Below are 14,364 nucleotides of genomic sequence, written 5' to 3'. Positions count from 1 at the left end.
TACTTCAAACCTCGGATCATGGCGAGAATCCTACAATAAATTGAGTCAGCCCAATCGTAAATCATAATTTATAGAATATAAAGGGAAATGGGGAACACACGCTCCTCATCCAACAATGTCCGCTCTTTCCAGCTCTGCTCGATCCACCCCATAGTAACGATATGTGGAACTTTCAAGCCACGATCAGACATCTGTTGTTGTGCGAGGGTCTTGCGGATATTTGCGATTTCGCCCTTGATGGAGTCATCAGTGGCGACGACGACGATGTGTGTCGCGTGTCCCTTCTGTTTACCAGATGTGATACCCATATCGTCGACGATTTCTGCGCCCCCGAATTCAGCCACTTTTTGAGCGAGGAAGAGTCGGATCTGGTCTGAGGTGTCCGACGAGTCTGCGGATTCATGGAAATGCATGGCAAGACCCCTGAAAAGCCAACCAGGTGGAGTAGTCCCTCCTTCATGAGCTTGCTCAAAGACCGTTTCGGAAATCTTATCGATCTCCGCATCATATTCAATCAATTGTTGCCGTGAAGGCTTGGCTGCATCCAAGATCGTTCTGAGTTCTTCGGGCGTAACATCCCGCGCATAACTGTCATTGTAGACATCGACATTATCATCAATCTCACCCCGTCGATCCTCCGTCGTGAAAAACATATGCCGCGGTTCCAAGGGGAGAAGATAACAGGACAAATGCCTATCGATTTCATTCTGTTTGATACAGTCAAACAGCCAGTTTGGTCGAATGATATCCTCACGAGCACTTTTCTGTAGGGATGCGACTTTGACGGTTCGCCGATCTGCGATGCAGACTGTCTTAGGCGCAGCTGTGTTTGTTTGATAGATTTTTCCGCCGTTGGATTTGACTAGTTGCTCGAGTTCGGCCTTAGACTTCTTCTTTGGGCCGTTGGCATCGGTCATGACGACTGGTAATTATGTCAGTAAAGAAATTCCGCCAGAAAGAGGTGAAGGAGGAGAATACAAAAGTTCATGTTATCAAACACATTTCCTGATGGGCCGGCATATTCCATTTTCGCTTCCTCATCATAACCCGCAATAGTCAGGGGTTTCTTTGTAGATGCCTTGATCCGCTTCCGACGCGAGTTGTCAACGGTAAACTCTTTCTCTTTCTGCTCCTTCTCGACATTGGATTTCAAATCCAAGAATTCCTGGACAGACAATGCACTTTTCCAGTCTTTGTCCATCCGCAACTTCTTGAAACGCGGGAATCGTAGTGTCAAGCCCATACGGAATTCTTCACTGACCGAGACAGATGCAGCTTTCACACAAACTACGACTGATTCATCTGGCCTGATCCACTCATCAGGTCTTTCCTTTTGAGCGACCTCTCCACCTGCTAATTCGATGAACTCAGTTGGTGGCTTTTTAGGATTCCATGGCTTCCATTTTCCATCTGTGTGATGGCGGATATTCGCATAGTCAGATGCAGTAAAGCCACCGCCAACTTTGCAGAATGAATAGCACTTCATTGAATTCGACTCATTCCGATCATCCACACGCAGACCGCAGAGGTAACTCGAAAGAACACCTCCGCGTTTTCCGGAGCCGTAATAGCCTCCAATGATAACAAGATCTAGAGCCTCACCAAATTCAGTCATATACTCAGGTTTGACCTTCATCCAGTCATCGTGGCGTTCGTTCAATCTGTAGGGTGACCGTGGGTTTTTCAACACCAGTCCCTCAGAAGCTTCTTCAACCACTTTCCTGAGAATAGGCTCAATCTCGGCGGCGGTAGTAGCCTCTGTATATGGGTGTATCTCAAACCTGCGATGCACAGGTCGAATAGCCTTTTCAATGGCATTGCGGCGATCTCTTAGTGTATGGCGTGTCAGTTCCCTATCGTTCAGATACAGTATATCAAACACCCGGAGTAACGGACGCGGTCCTTTTGCATTTGGGTCTCGTTGTTCCGCCAAAGCTGCTGTTTTCAACGTTCCAAATGGGACTGGTGCGTCTTGCTCGGGATCCCATGTAATCATTTCACCGTCCAGAATGATATTATCGACTCCATCAACAAAAGCATCCTTCAAGTGTCGGGTCAAGGAGCCATTGGGATCAAAAAATCCATTTCCATACAGATAAGTATAATCCTTGGCCTTTCGGGACCAAAAGCAGAACTTCTTGCCTCCCTCAACAGAGTCATCTGTTTCCATGTGTAGCTGCATCCGCTCACCATCGAGTTTCTCTTCGATCCAAAATGTGGGATCCTCTTCTGTCGGTCGCATTCGCTGAACCATTTTCTCAAAAGAATGCATCTGAAACTGTGCCAGTTGAGGTTGAAAACATTGCATCAGTGACACGCCGCGCTCATCCCCCTCCAACCGAATATTCGGATCATGCAATTCCCAACAGACACGTCTCAAACTACTGGAGATACTGAAAAGCCGCTCAGCATCCGGGTGCCACACGTCGAAAAATGTACGTTCCGTGGCCCCGACTTTCATTTGTCGCAGAATGATACGGATCAGCCACATAAGCTCTTCTGGATTCATGCGGCGATAAAACTCAGCTAAGATCGGCAGCTGCTGGTCTTCCTTGGATGCAGCTGATAGCTGATCCAAGCGATCGTTGACCTCCTCAATACGCATATCTCCCACATCGGTCCTCATCGGTCTTCGTGATAAGACTTCATAGCATCGACCGGCGAAATCGCCTGCCATACGGCTAGCCGCACTCTGACCAGGAAGTTTCCAATTCAGGAGGTTGAAGCCATCTTCGGAGTTCTTATCGATTTTCATGATTTTAACAAGCAGTTTTCCGATGACTTTTTCTTTCAGTCCATACATGGCGCGGTCCCCATCCTTATCGGGAACAATGAGTCGAAAGGCAGGATAAATATCATCGCCCACATCTTTGCGCCAGCGCGAGATGAATCGCTGGATAATGTCTCGCCGGCGCTCCTGCGGGTTTAGACTGGAGGGTCCACTAGGCCCGACTTTTCTACGAGCTGGACCTGCAGCGGGCTTTTTCTTGTTGTCGTTTAATGGATTGAAGAGGCCAGTCAGGAGATCATGAAACAGAAGAGTTGATGAATGATTATGCGGGCGATTTGGGTATCTATACAGGTTTGTGAGCTACGCTCATCAAGATGATGTTTGTTTGCTTACTTCTCGTCCAAGTCCTCATCGAGCGGGCCCGCATCGGGGATTCTGGTATCTCTGTCTAGCTGACTCATTCTGCATGGGTATGTAAAACAAGAGAAAATAAGAAAGGAGTGAAGCTGTATGATCACTGTTGACAAGATGGAAAGACGTTGCTTGGATTAAGAAGCTCTCTGATTGGCTGGCTGAGGAGACTAGTCCAGGAAGCTATCGGAGCACGTGATCTGGCCATTGTGGCCTCAGGCATAAAGGAATCAATAGGGTTAGGGTTGTTGCTCCTTGCCCTAAGTATCCCAAAACAGAAGGTACTCAAATGCAACGAAGCGGCGAATGTATATAGTAGATGAGCTTTGTTAAGGTTCCAAACCAGCTGATTATCATAGCGCTTCCGTACTCTATCTAGCAAGGATGTCAAAGAACTTCTTTGTACAATTTGCAGCATTCAAAAAAGTTTCACGTCAGTATTAGACGAAACTTGAAGTATTAATACCCCTGCCTTAGCAATCATCAAGGCTATGTGAATAAAGAATTATACCTCATCTCGACCTCACAATATATAAAAAAAAACCCCCACCAGTATCTATAAATTCGAAGACCTGCCCCGGCCGAAACACCTATAGTTTCATTTCTCAACCACGCTTCTTGGAATCGGTTATAAGGGAGTATAAGGGCAACGAGGAATGGCCTGCAGGTCTCTATAAAACCGTGTCCCTTTCCCTACCCCTTCAGCTTCGACCAGAACCTACAAATAAACACGAGCTCGAAGCCCTTCTCCAGTTATTTTTCCTGGCAGACGGAATGACGATGGATTCAGAGTCGAGACGAATTGGAAACTGTGAGGGGATAACCTTACGGATATTTTACATGACATACTAGAAGAAGTGAGGGAATGCAAGGAACAACTGAATAATTCCGAAGAAGAACGAAAGAAACAACAGAGAAAGATCGAGGAGCAACAAAAAAGGATCTGTGAGAACGAATACTTGATACTGGCGGTTTATCCAAATGAGCTGGAATGGACAGCCGGAAACGCTGATGCAGATTCTCGTTATACAAGAAATGTCATCATCCATGGTGGAGACATCAAATATGCTATCAGAGCGGTTGAATTTCTTGAAGAGCTTGGTGAGACTACCCGAGCACAAAATGCATCTGAAGGATTCAGGATAACCTACGGGCTCTCCATAGGCGAGCTACGACCTATTCTTGCAACTGCCCCAGAAGAGCTGGTGGACTTGCTGAATAAAAGGGCGGTACTAGAAAAGCTTCGGAAATGGAAAGGTATATTCCATAAAGGAACGGAGAAATGGATCGAAGCCTGCGATAAAGCTACCAAGGGTTAGTTGCATACAGGTGGGAAATCATGTCTCGAGGACAAATTCAAGGAAGAACATTCCAGACTGAACTTTGATTCGTCACCTGCAACTCTCCGTATTATGTACCATATTAGGAAATGTCTCGCCAGAAACATAATCTACTTTAACTTGCTCCAATGTTCATCCACTAAGCTAAGCATACTGAAACGGCCTGAATATTGCTCAGAGTGTGTCATGCGTACGCATGATCGTTGCAGGTCACCCACTCCCTCGGAATATCAGTTGTCTTAGACATTCACTACGCGATATCTTTATACTCCACAATCGCATCACTCTTCAGTGCACTCGTCAATGCGTCCTTCAATGCTTTGACCTGCAGGTCTCCCAAAAGCGCAGAATCGTAATTGATCTCGCATATTAAATCACCAGAATGTGAGTCAAAGAACTCAATCATTAGCGGGAACAACGCCGCTCGTGGCTTTATGGGAATATCAATAACACTCTCAATGCTCGGTAGGACCAGGGAGTTAGCATAGGATGATTCGGGGTGATGATATATGACCATGACATCGAATAGTTCACGATCATCTTCTATGCCAAGTAGCGATCGGAGCTGTTGGTACGGGATAAAGTGTGCCAGAGCAGCGTGGACATTGGATTGAATCGAATTAAGGAGTGAATTGACAGGTTCAAGTGTTATTGATTGGCTGCAATCAACGCGAAGTGGAAGCCGATCCAGAAAAGTCCCGACGATCTCATCCGTAGCTTTCTCTGTCCGATTCGAATACGGAATACCAAGGACTATATCGTTGATTCCGAAGACATCGCAAATACTTAGAGCTGAAGCAGCGAGGTATAAAGTGCTGCTGGAAGAATGCTTCGAGCTTCTTGACCGGTGGTTTATTTTCCATTGACATGACTGTCCTTTTATGGCTCCAACTCTTGAGTTCCGGGAATATAATGGTAATCTTGACTGTGGGAGATACTGCTGCCAGAATCTTTGAATTTCTTCCTCTTCGATATGAGGCACCTGATTAGTGCTCCGTTTTACCCAGCTTTCATAAGAGAATGATGCTCCTTCTTTCCCAGAGATTAGAGTGGCGGTAACAGGACTGGGCGTGGTGAGATTGAGATAATTGCGGGATGTTTGTTCTAGGATAATATTCACTGCCCTCTTGTCTGCGATTATATGGTGCAATAGCAGGACCAGTGATAAATCTCCTCCCCCAATTACTATGATAGGCTTGATAAGCTGATCGCGGTATAAGTTGAATGGAGTATTGACCCGGCCATCAACGGCACGCGATCCGGATTCTATGTCGTTAGAATGAATAATCTCTACCGGTTCGCCATTTTTGGATACAAGTCGCTTGAGAGTGCCATCTGTAACAACGTACCGGCTTCGCAAAATATCGGTTTCTGCAATCACCAGATCCACGGATTGGGCGAGAGCAGGCACATTTACATCCCCTTGTAACCGCAGATTGCACACTACGTTGAAAGCCAAAGCATGGCCTGTGGAGATAGAATGAAGTCTATAGATCTCCTCTTCCAAATAGGACACGCCTATGGATCCATCCACAGACTCCGCCAGTGGTAACTCTGCTTGAACTCGGCTCTGTGAATAGTGTTTTTCAAGAGCTTGTGCAAAAGAGGATAAAGTAAAATGATGAACCAAAATTGTAAATGGCACAGTGCAACCCAGGACGTTGGATAGCTTTTGGAGGCATTTTATCTGTTTCAAGGAGTTGCCTCCTAGCCGTAAAAAGTCACTCTCAGAATTCAATGCAATAGAGTCATCTATGTTTAGCACTTCTTTCCAAGTACGCTCAATTAACTTTTCCATACTTGTTGTGAGTTTCTTTCCAGTGGGCTCTTCCATTGTAAACACAGCCAATTCATGAAGAGATTTCCGATCAACCTTCCTATTTGCGCTCAATGGTATTTGATGTAAGGCTTTGACAGCGCTTGGTTGTGCATAATATGGCAGGAGGTCACGGAGGACAATTTGAATATTATCCACATCGACTGTTGAAGGTGCAACAAATGCACAGATATTCTCATCATGTACGATTACAGCGACGTCTCTTACGGCTGGTGATGAGAGACGAACGGCTCTATCGACTTCATGGAGGTCAATTCGAAAGCCCCTCAACTTGACCTGGTCGTCCTTTCTGCCTATATATTTGATTTCCATTGACTCTGTCCACTGAGCAATATCCCCAGTACAGAATAGAGTAGTACCAGGAGAAAGAGGATCTTCAATAAAGCGTTCCATAGTATCTGCTTCATTGTTGATATATCCCCTGGCCACGGACGGACCGCTGATGCAAATCTCACCAGGAACCCCAATAGGCACTCTATGGTTTTTGGCATTTCGAATCGAACAAACCGTCCCAGTAACAACTGGTCGACCAGCACAAACCTCTTGTTCTGCTTGAAGTTTCGAAATGAGAACGACGATCGTACACTCACATGGTCCGTAGCCATTATACAGACGACGAGAACCCACCGCCCACTCATCCACCAGAGCCTGCGGAACATCCTCACCAGCTAGAAATATGGTATCCAAATTCACAAATAGACCACTGTCAAGACTGGAAAGAAGAGAAGGCGTAGCCATAGTAGCATTAACTTTGGCCAAATGCGCAAATGGATCTCCCGGGTCTTTGAGAACTAATGTTGCTCCGTAACATAGTGTACCGAATATCTCAGCTATGCATACATCGAATCCGACTGAGAGAGTTTGTGCATTTTTCCTACCAACAGTTGAATGCAGCCTTGCTTCTGGAACGTTCAGGTAAGACAGAATCGGGCCGTGACAAATCTTGACTCCCTTGGGTATGCCTGTAGACCCTGAAGTAAATATCAAGAACGCGGGATCATTAAATTCCGTCTGCGTTGTTGAGCGAGTTTTTCTTGTTGAATCTGAGTCTCTGGTTGACAAGTCTTCTAGACATAAGATATGAGTATCGGCTATGGATTCTAGATCATAGCCCTTGTGCGACAGGATTATGTAGACAGCAGCCTCCGAATCGGTGATCATTTGAGCTTTCCGTTTAGCAGGAAGCTTCGAGTCAATAGGGGCACAAACAGCCCCTGCCTTGATAATAGCTAGTATGGAAATTAACCAAGATAAAGAACCATCACTCAATGTTGCGACCACGTCATTAGGCTTGACAAGGCCTCTCAAGTGCACTGCGAGATGCTCCGCACTCTCGTCAAGATCTGTATAAGTAATAGACTGCCCAGTTATTTCTACTGCGATGTGTTCCGGGTATTTTTCTGCAGCTTCCTCGAAAGCGTCCTTGAGGTTGGAGGGACCGTCATAAGAAGTGCAATCAAGCGGGCGTTCATATAAATTCAGCTTGTCCAACTCAACTGGATCTAACATCCGGTCTCTGACTTGACCTAATGAAGAGATGTTCAAATCAAGCAGTCCGAGGATGATATTGTGAAAGTGGGATTGCATTCTCGCTAGTTGCTTCGTCTCAAACTGGCCTGTCGCATACTGGAATCGCGTCCCAAGCATACCACCTTCGCCGCACTGCTCAATTAGAACCATCAATCCGGAATCGACGAATGTTTTGGATTCATATTTCCAGTCATCAGACGACGGCCAAGGACATGGTATATCTGGCAAATCATACTCTATAGCCACAATGGTGCTCAATAGCTCGTTTGTGTCACCGGGGATAGACTCAAGGTATTCATTCGCAGACCATTGGTAATCAATCATCTGGATCAACATATTGTGGACGATTTGAAGCATTTTATCTTTTTCGGCATTACCAGAGGCCTTTAGGTCCACAGAAAAAGGACATGTATTTATCACCGGACCAACAACTCGAGTAATCTTTGCGAGAGGGAAGTTGCGTCCGGATAGGACGGCGCCGAACATAGCGTAATCCTCATTCAGATATATCTGCAGGATCATAGCCCAGGAAAGGTATATCACGGCTGCCGGGGATACTTGCATACTTCGGCACTTTTGTTCCAGCTCAGAAAGAGTCATACCTAGTTCAAGTATTTTCTCACAGGAGGTATCTAATGAACAAATTCCCTTGGATTTTGTTTTCTCGAAAGGAAATGGAGTTCTTGATGCATGATGAATGGGCACATGTGAACTCCAAAATTGCATTGCTTTGTCATGTATCTGGCGTGCATATCGGGCTCGTTGTCGAGAAAATTGAGAGAAGTCCAAGGATGGAAGAAACGAAAGACCAGCAGATCCTGAAAGTGCGGCCCTCAGCTCTTCGAAAATAATGCACATTGACCATCCATCAATTTCAATATGATGTACAAGCCATAGAAGCGTAAATCTTTGTATGGATGATTTGATAAGCCGAAAGGAATTGACAGGCCGGAAGGTGTTGTTACCTTCCGAGGGCCTTGAAGCCAGCGATGTCAAATCACGAGAAGCAATGTGAATGAAGTCCTCCATAGCTTCATTATCTGGAACCAGTATCTCTTCCCAGTCCACCATCAAATCATTGTGTACTGATTGTACTGACTGAAGGGTATCAAACGCGCTGCAGAATATAGAATGCCTCTTTAACACCATTATCCATGCAGCCTTAAGAATATCACCTTTTAGTAGAGCGCTGTTACTACCGGACATTGATAGAAGCATATAATTTGCAATTGGTTGTTGAAAATGCTTTCTGGCCATGCTTGACTGAACGGTAGTCATTGGAGCAATGGTCTCTGGATTACTGTGTACAGGAACCTCGGCTTCGATGGTCTCCAATAGCTGGGCTGCCTCATATAGAGTCGGCGAGGATAATAAGTCAGCAACAGATAGCCTGAGGCATTCTTTATGTAGATGTGAAAGAAGCTTGATGGCCGAAAGAGAGTTACCACCGAGGGCCCAGAAGGACTTCTCAGGCCAGATCCCGGACATGGGAACATCAAGTGCCAGCGCAGTCACTTTTATGAGAATGTTAATCGGCTTATGAGACACATCAGAATCACTCGAGAAGGACGAATATGATAATTCTTCTCTCAGAGAGGAAGTGTTTACCTTGCCATTGGCTGACAGAGGCAAGGTTTCCATTGTCTGGATAATGTCAGGGACAAGAAAGACATCGTACCGTTCTAGCAGCCATGTCCGAATTTCCAGTGGATTCAGTTTTGTTGGTGTAACAAAAGCCACTAATCGCGACTTATACATCAATGCAGTGGCGTTAATGATGCCTGGGAAAGTTCTGAGAGATGCAATGACTTCTGTATCGAGGTTGATGAGAAACCCGCGGTTCTTCACAAGGCTGTCCTGACGGCCACAAAATACAATACCAGATGGAGTCAAACGACCGAAATCCCCAGTGCGGTATATTCGAAGTCCGTTTCCCCAGAGAATGAACTTGGCCGCGGTGAGTGTCTCGTTTTGAAAGTATCCCTTTGCTAGACCAGGTCCGCTGATGCAGATCTCTCCTTCAACATCCTCTTCTAAGTTTTGATTGAGCAAAAGGACACGACTTCCATTCATTGGGTTGCCCAAGACTATTGGACTGTGCGGTATCAGCTCTGAAATTGTGGAGCTGATTGTTGTCTCTGTCGGACCATATGCATTGAACATGCGTCTATTCGGAGACCACCACATACTCACTAATTCTGCACTTGGTGGTTCGCCTCCCAGGAAGATTGACTTGATATTTGGGTAGAACGAAGGATCCTGAAGAGTCGTCAGGATTGATGGCGTAGCAGGTAGGATGGTGCATGACTTCATGTCATCTAGGACGGTTGATGGAGACGACAGTATCAGGTGACCCCCGTTACAAATCGTGCTAAAGATGACTCCTGTGCATGCTAGACGTGGACTTAGTATGTCTAATTTATATTAGGTCTAGGATAGTATACCATCAAATCCTACCGAGAATATCAATATGGCTTTGTCGCCAGGTGTGACGTCCAGATTGAATGGTTTTTGGCTCACATAATTCGCGAGGCTTCTATTTAGAATTACTACCCCCTTTGGTTTTGAACTGGTGCCTGACGTGAAGATGATATACGCAGGGTCGTCAGGACAGGGGTCGGTGAGCGCTACTGAATTAAAAGTAGTCTCGTCCAAAGACAGGGTCTGCTCTAATTCCTCGAGAGTGACAAGATCTTTTCCATCACAAAACTCTTCCTGTGTTGTTTCCTGTGTGGTTACTACCAACTTGGAATAGACTGTGTCCAGGACGGATTGTATTCTGTCTGCAGCCCATGTCTCTGCATCAATAGGAACATAGCCTGCGCCAAGTTTGAGGATAGCCAAGAGCGACACGACCATCAGCAAACATCTTGAGGTCAAAACTGGGACAAAGTCCCCTTTTCGGACACCACGATTATAAAGAAGCCAGGCGATTCGCGATGACTGGGCATCCAGGTCGGCAAACGAAAGCTCCTTAGAGCCATGTGAGACTGCAATGAGTTGGGGATATAGACGGGCATGTCGTGATACCAGGCTGCTAACTGACATATCTGTTGCTTTCGTCATTATTCTTACTTCTACCTCCTTCGCTTCATTGTTGCAGTGCTGTATAGAAATTAAACAATAATCATAGTGGAGACTTGTAAGTGGAAGAATTATCGTACGTAATTGGAGCAGCCGGAGAGCTAAACTGCTATATAATCGCCGAGCGGGTTGCTATTACTTGTACGTTCCGTTAGTGAAAATAAACAAAAATAAATTGCCAAAAATGTATCATTTGCAGACGATTGGAGTTACTAGAAATTCATCATGTCAACCCAAGCAAGAATAATCTCACTTCTCTCTGCCGAAACATATCCTGCCGGGTCTCTCACGGTCCTCGTCGGCATAACAATCATATTCCTGGTATGGATTGGAAATGGCCACCCAACATACAAGAACGTGCCCAAGGTTAGTAGGCCGTTTGTCAAGTATTTCATCGACTGGGAACCTGCATCGCCGTTTCGGTTGCAAACGTATGAAGCAGAGGGGTACAAAAAGGTAGGGGGTTCAATATCTCAACGGGAAGATCAGGCTAACCAAGTTCACAAAGTACAATAAAAATGGATTACCGTTTGTTGTCAAGCTATTTGGCGTGGATGCTATGATTCTACCAGCGAAGTATTTACCTTCGCTGAAAAAGATAAACCGACATTCTCTAAACTTTGCGCAGCATCTAAACGATGTACGCTGCTCATCTAGCATTCAATTGATGATACAAGGAGCTAAGCCTGAAATCGCAGAACATGAACATGGAAGCTACTGTTGGCGATATTGCTATTGCAAATGACATGGAAATCGACCTAGTCTCCAGGTTCATGAACCGCAAGATGAGTAGGTGGTCAAATGTGCCTGATCATTGAACAGCGTTAGCTAACTTTCCAGCTCCCATAATTAGCGAATTAGCAGATGAAGCGAATTACCAATTTCGCCATCATCTGGGGGATTTGCCTGGTTGGAAGCCTAAATTTTATCTACGTGTATGCAAGAAGCTAACGTCTCCTAGAGTTCCAAACATTCAATTGCTATGAGCTGTGTGCGCGTCTGGTACACAACATCTCTAGTCGAGCCCTAGTAGGAATCGACCTATGCAGAGACCCTAAATATATGGCGGCTTGCACAAAATACACCCAAACGGTATTCATCAGTGGAGTATTGTGGAATTTTCTTCCGTTGGGGATCTTCCGCAAGCCATTCTACTGGCTTGTCTCGCTTAAATTCCGATGGGATCTTCATAAGGCCACGGATTATATCCGACCCAAAATCCAGGAACGAATGGATGAGCGAGATATTGCATGGCAGAGTAAGGGTGAAAAATCATATTACATGGATGTCATTCAGTTCGCCTTGGATCAAATTACTCCATCCCCTCGCGAGAATGATGCCAGCCGGCATGCGAGAAGGATCGTTCACCTCAGCTTCGCGAGCACTGGCACTTCGATCAGTCTCACATATAACCTGATCTGGCATTTACTTCTTCAACCTGAAATTCTCGGCGTTTTACGCACAGAAATTGAGACTTCCTTAGAACAACACGGAAGAGAATGGTCCAAAACCATGCTCGACTCACTGCATCTTCTAGACAGCTTCATCCGTGAGACACTTCGACATCATCCGGCAGCATGTTTTTCGGGACAACGAACTGCTATGGAATCGATTACACTTCCGGATGGTATGAATCTGAAACCCCGTAGTCGAATTGCGTTTGCTGCCGCCTCAACAAATATGGACCCAGACAACTACAAGGACGCATCTAGCTTTGATGCGTTCCGGTTTGCAGGGCCGGACTTCTCGCACCGGAGTGAAGGCAGAGTGAAGGCAGCTGTGTTTGATGAGAAATTTCTTTCGTAAGACTCCCGACATATCTCGCTTGTTAATACAGTATATGTCTAACTGATTCTAGATGGGGGTATGGGAAGCAAGCATGTCCGGGCCGGTTCTATGCGGTGCGTCTGGTGAAATTGGTGTTTGGTCTTCTCATCCATGAGTATGACATTGAATGGGATTCTAGCAAGAAAGAGTTTCCCAAAGTAATGGCTATTGAAGGGACATTTCTCGCTGATATGAAGGCCAATATACGCGTTCGCAGTCGTGAAAGGAATGCTCCGTCCACATCGTAGACCCGAGAATGTACTTTATGGAGCAGAATATTGATCATTGTTCAAGTTTGGATGTGAACTGTACCTAAAATATATCCATTACGATAAATAAGCCTGTTTGATTTAGAAATCTACCTAGGTAGCATATCGGAATCGACATCTCGTAACATGCATGCGGTTTGATCATTGGCGCACGCGAATCTGACAGTTCCAAGATTGAATTTTGTATCAGAGTGTTTTTTATATGATAAAATCTTTTCAATCTTGGAATCGTAAGTCGGAACGGCAGATAATCTTCAAATTTCTCTCAACGGATACTCAAAAATAGTCACCGAATAGTTCGGCGTATTCGCGCCAAATCGCAGGTCATATAAATTGCTTGCAAGGCACATCAATTTTCCTCTTCGTGAACAGCAACAAATATAGTCAGTAAAATGTCGGATTCTCAAACAACAGGAGATAGCTACGGCGGACCTCGACACGAAGGTGAGTATGTCCGTCTCCGGGTTCAACATGAGCTCGTCAAAATCAACATGGACGGCAAGCTCGCGCGGGCGCCAATAGACTTCTCCAAGCCAGATATCAAGATCCTTGACTCTGCCACTGCAGATGGATACTGGCTTGTGGATCTTGCAAAAACGTACTCGCTCGCCCCAACAGCGCAACTAGTCGGCGCGGATATCGCATCGCAACACTTTATACCGATTGAGCAGCGCCCGGCCAATCTTGAGCTCATTCTTCAGAATATCTTCGACGAATGGCCTGAGCAGTACCACAATTATTTCGACCTAGTGCATCAGCGATTTGTGCTACCCGTTTGCAACGATGCGAAGAGCGTCGATGCCATCACCAAATTATTTTCCTGCGTCAAACCGGGCGGATATATCCAAATCCACGATGGAGACATGGAAACTATCATTGACGGGCCCGAGCATGCTGCCATGGCGCAATTCCGCGATATGATGGGGAAAGCTTGGAAGATGATGGGACATAATCTCAGTCCCGGACCCAAGATTACGGGCTGGTTAAAAGAGGTTGGGGCTGAAGATATTGAGGAGACGCTCGTCATAAACAAGTGCGGTCCTCTGGCCGAGGATAAGGCTCAAGGAGAGCGTGCCATCGCAGTATTGTTGGCTCTGCTGGATGGAGCCCAGGCATTACTTGGTAGTAAGTCTTTCTCAAGATATCGTAGATCTACAAAGAGAGGTGAAAGATCATGTCTAAATAACGATGCGTATAGCTTTACCTGGCTTTCCGCCACCAGCGGAAATTAGTCAATTGCGGACGGCGCTTGAGAACGAGCTGAGAACTGTAGGAAATGAATGGCGGACTCATGTTGTTGTTGCGAAGAAAGGCTTATAATGAATTCCCAATCCC

General features: G+C 45.7%; 4 protein-coding genes across 4 annotated transcripts; 2 read left to right on the top strand and 2 right to left on the bottom strand.

Annotated features, from left to right (window-relative positions):
- Positions 1–16: 16 nt before the first annotated feature.
- EYB26_001593 (uncharacterized protein) lies at positions 17–3,192 on the bottom strand (the record flags this gene model as incomplete). Its single annotated transcript, XM_054260902.1, has 4 exons — positions 17–30; positions 101–922; positions 979–3,074; positions 3,125–3,192. 4 exons carry the CDS (start codon positions 3,190–3,192, stop codon positions 17–19), a joined length of 3,000 nt encoding a protein of 999 aa, XP_054116877.1.
- Positions 3,193–4,732: 1,540 nt separating this feature from the next.
- Positions 4,733–10,915, bottom strand: EYB26_001592 (uncharacterized protein; the record flags this gene model as incomplete). The annotated part of the gene is made up of 2 exons (XM_054260901.1): positions 4,733–10,242; positions 10,294–10,915. 2 exons carry the CDS (start codon positions 10,913–10,915, stop codon positions 4,733–4,735), a joined length of 6,132 nt encoding a protein of 2,043 aa, XP_054116876.1.
- A 243-nt stretch (positions 10,916–11,158) lies between these two features.
- Positions 11,159–13,008, top strand: EYB26_001591 (uncharacterized protein; the record flags this gene model as incomplete). The annotated part of the gene is made up of 6 exons (XM_054260900.1): positions 11,159–11,389; positions 11,442–11,573; positions 11,632–11,722; positions 11,774–11,842; positions 11,895–12,735; positions 12,792–13,008. The coding sequence occupies 6 exons, from the start codon at positions 11,159–11,161 to the stop codon at positions 13,006–13,008; spliced, it is 1,581 nt and encodes a 526-aa protein (XP_054116875.1).
- A 413-nt stretch (positions 13,009–13,421) lies between these two features.
- On the top strand, positions 13,422–14,349 carry EYB26_001590 (uncharacterized protein; the record flags this gene model as incomplete). The annotated part of the gene is made up of 2 exons (XM_054260899.1): positions 13,422–14,154; positions 14,228–14,349. 2 exons carry the CDS (start codon positions 13,422–13,424, stop codon positions 14,347–14,349), a joined length of 855 nt encoding a protein of 284 aa, XP_054116874.1.
- Positions 14,350–14,364: the final 15 nt, after the last annotated feature.

This window comes from Talaromyces marneffei, chromosome 1 (genome assembly GCF_009556855.1).
Source record: "Talaromyces marneffei chromosome 1, complete sequence".
In the NCBI taxonomy this organism is placed as follows: Eukaryota; Fungi; Ascomycota; class Eurotiomycetes; order Eurotiales; family Trichocomaceae; genus Talaromyces; species Talaromyces marneffei.
The sequence above is the reverse complement of the archived record's forward strand: the minus strand, read 5'-3'. Positions and strand labels throughout refer to the sequence as shown.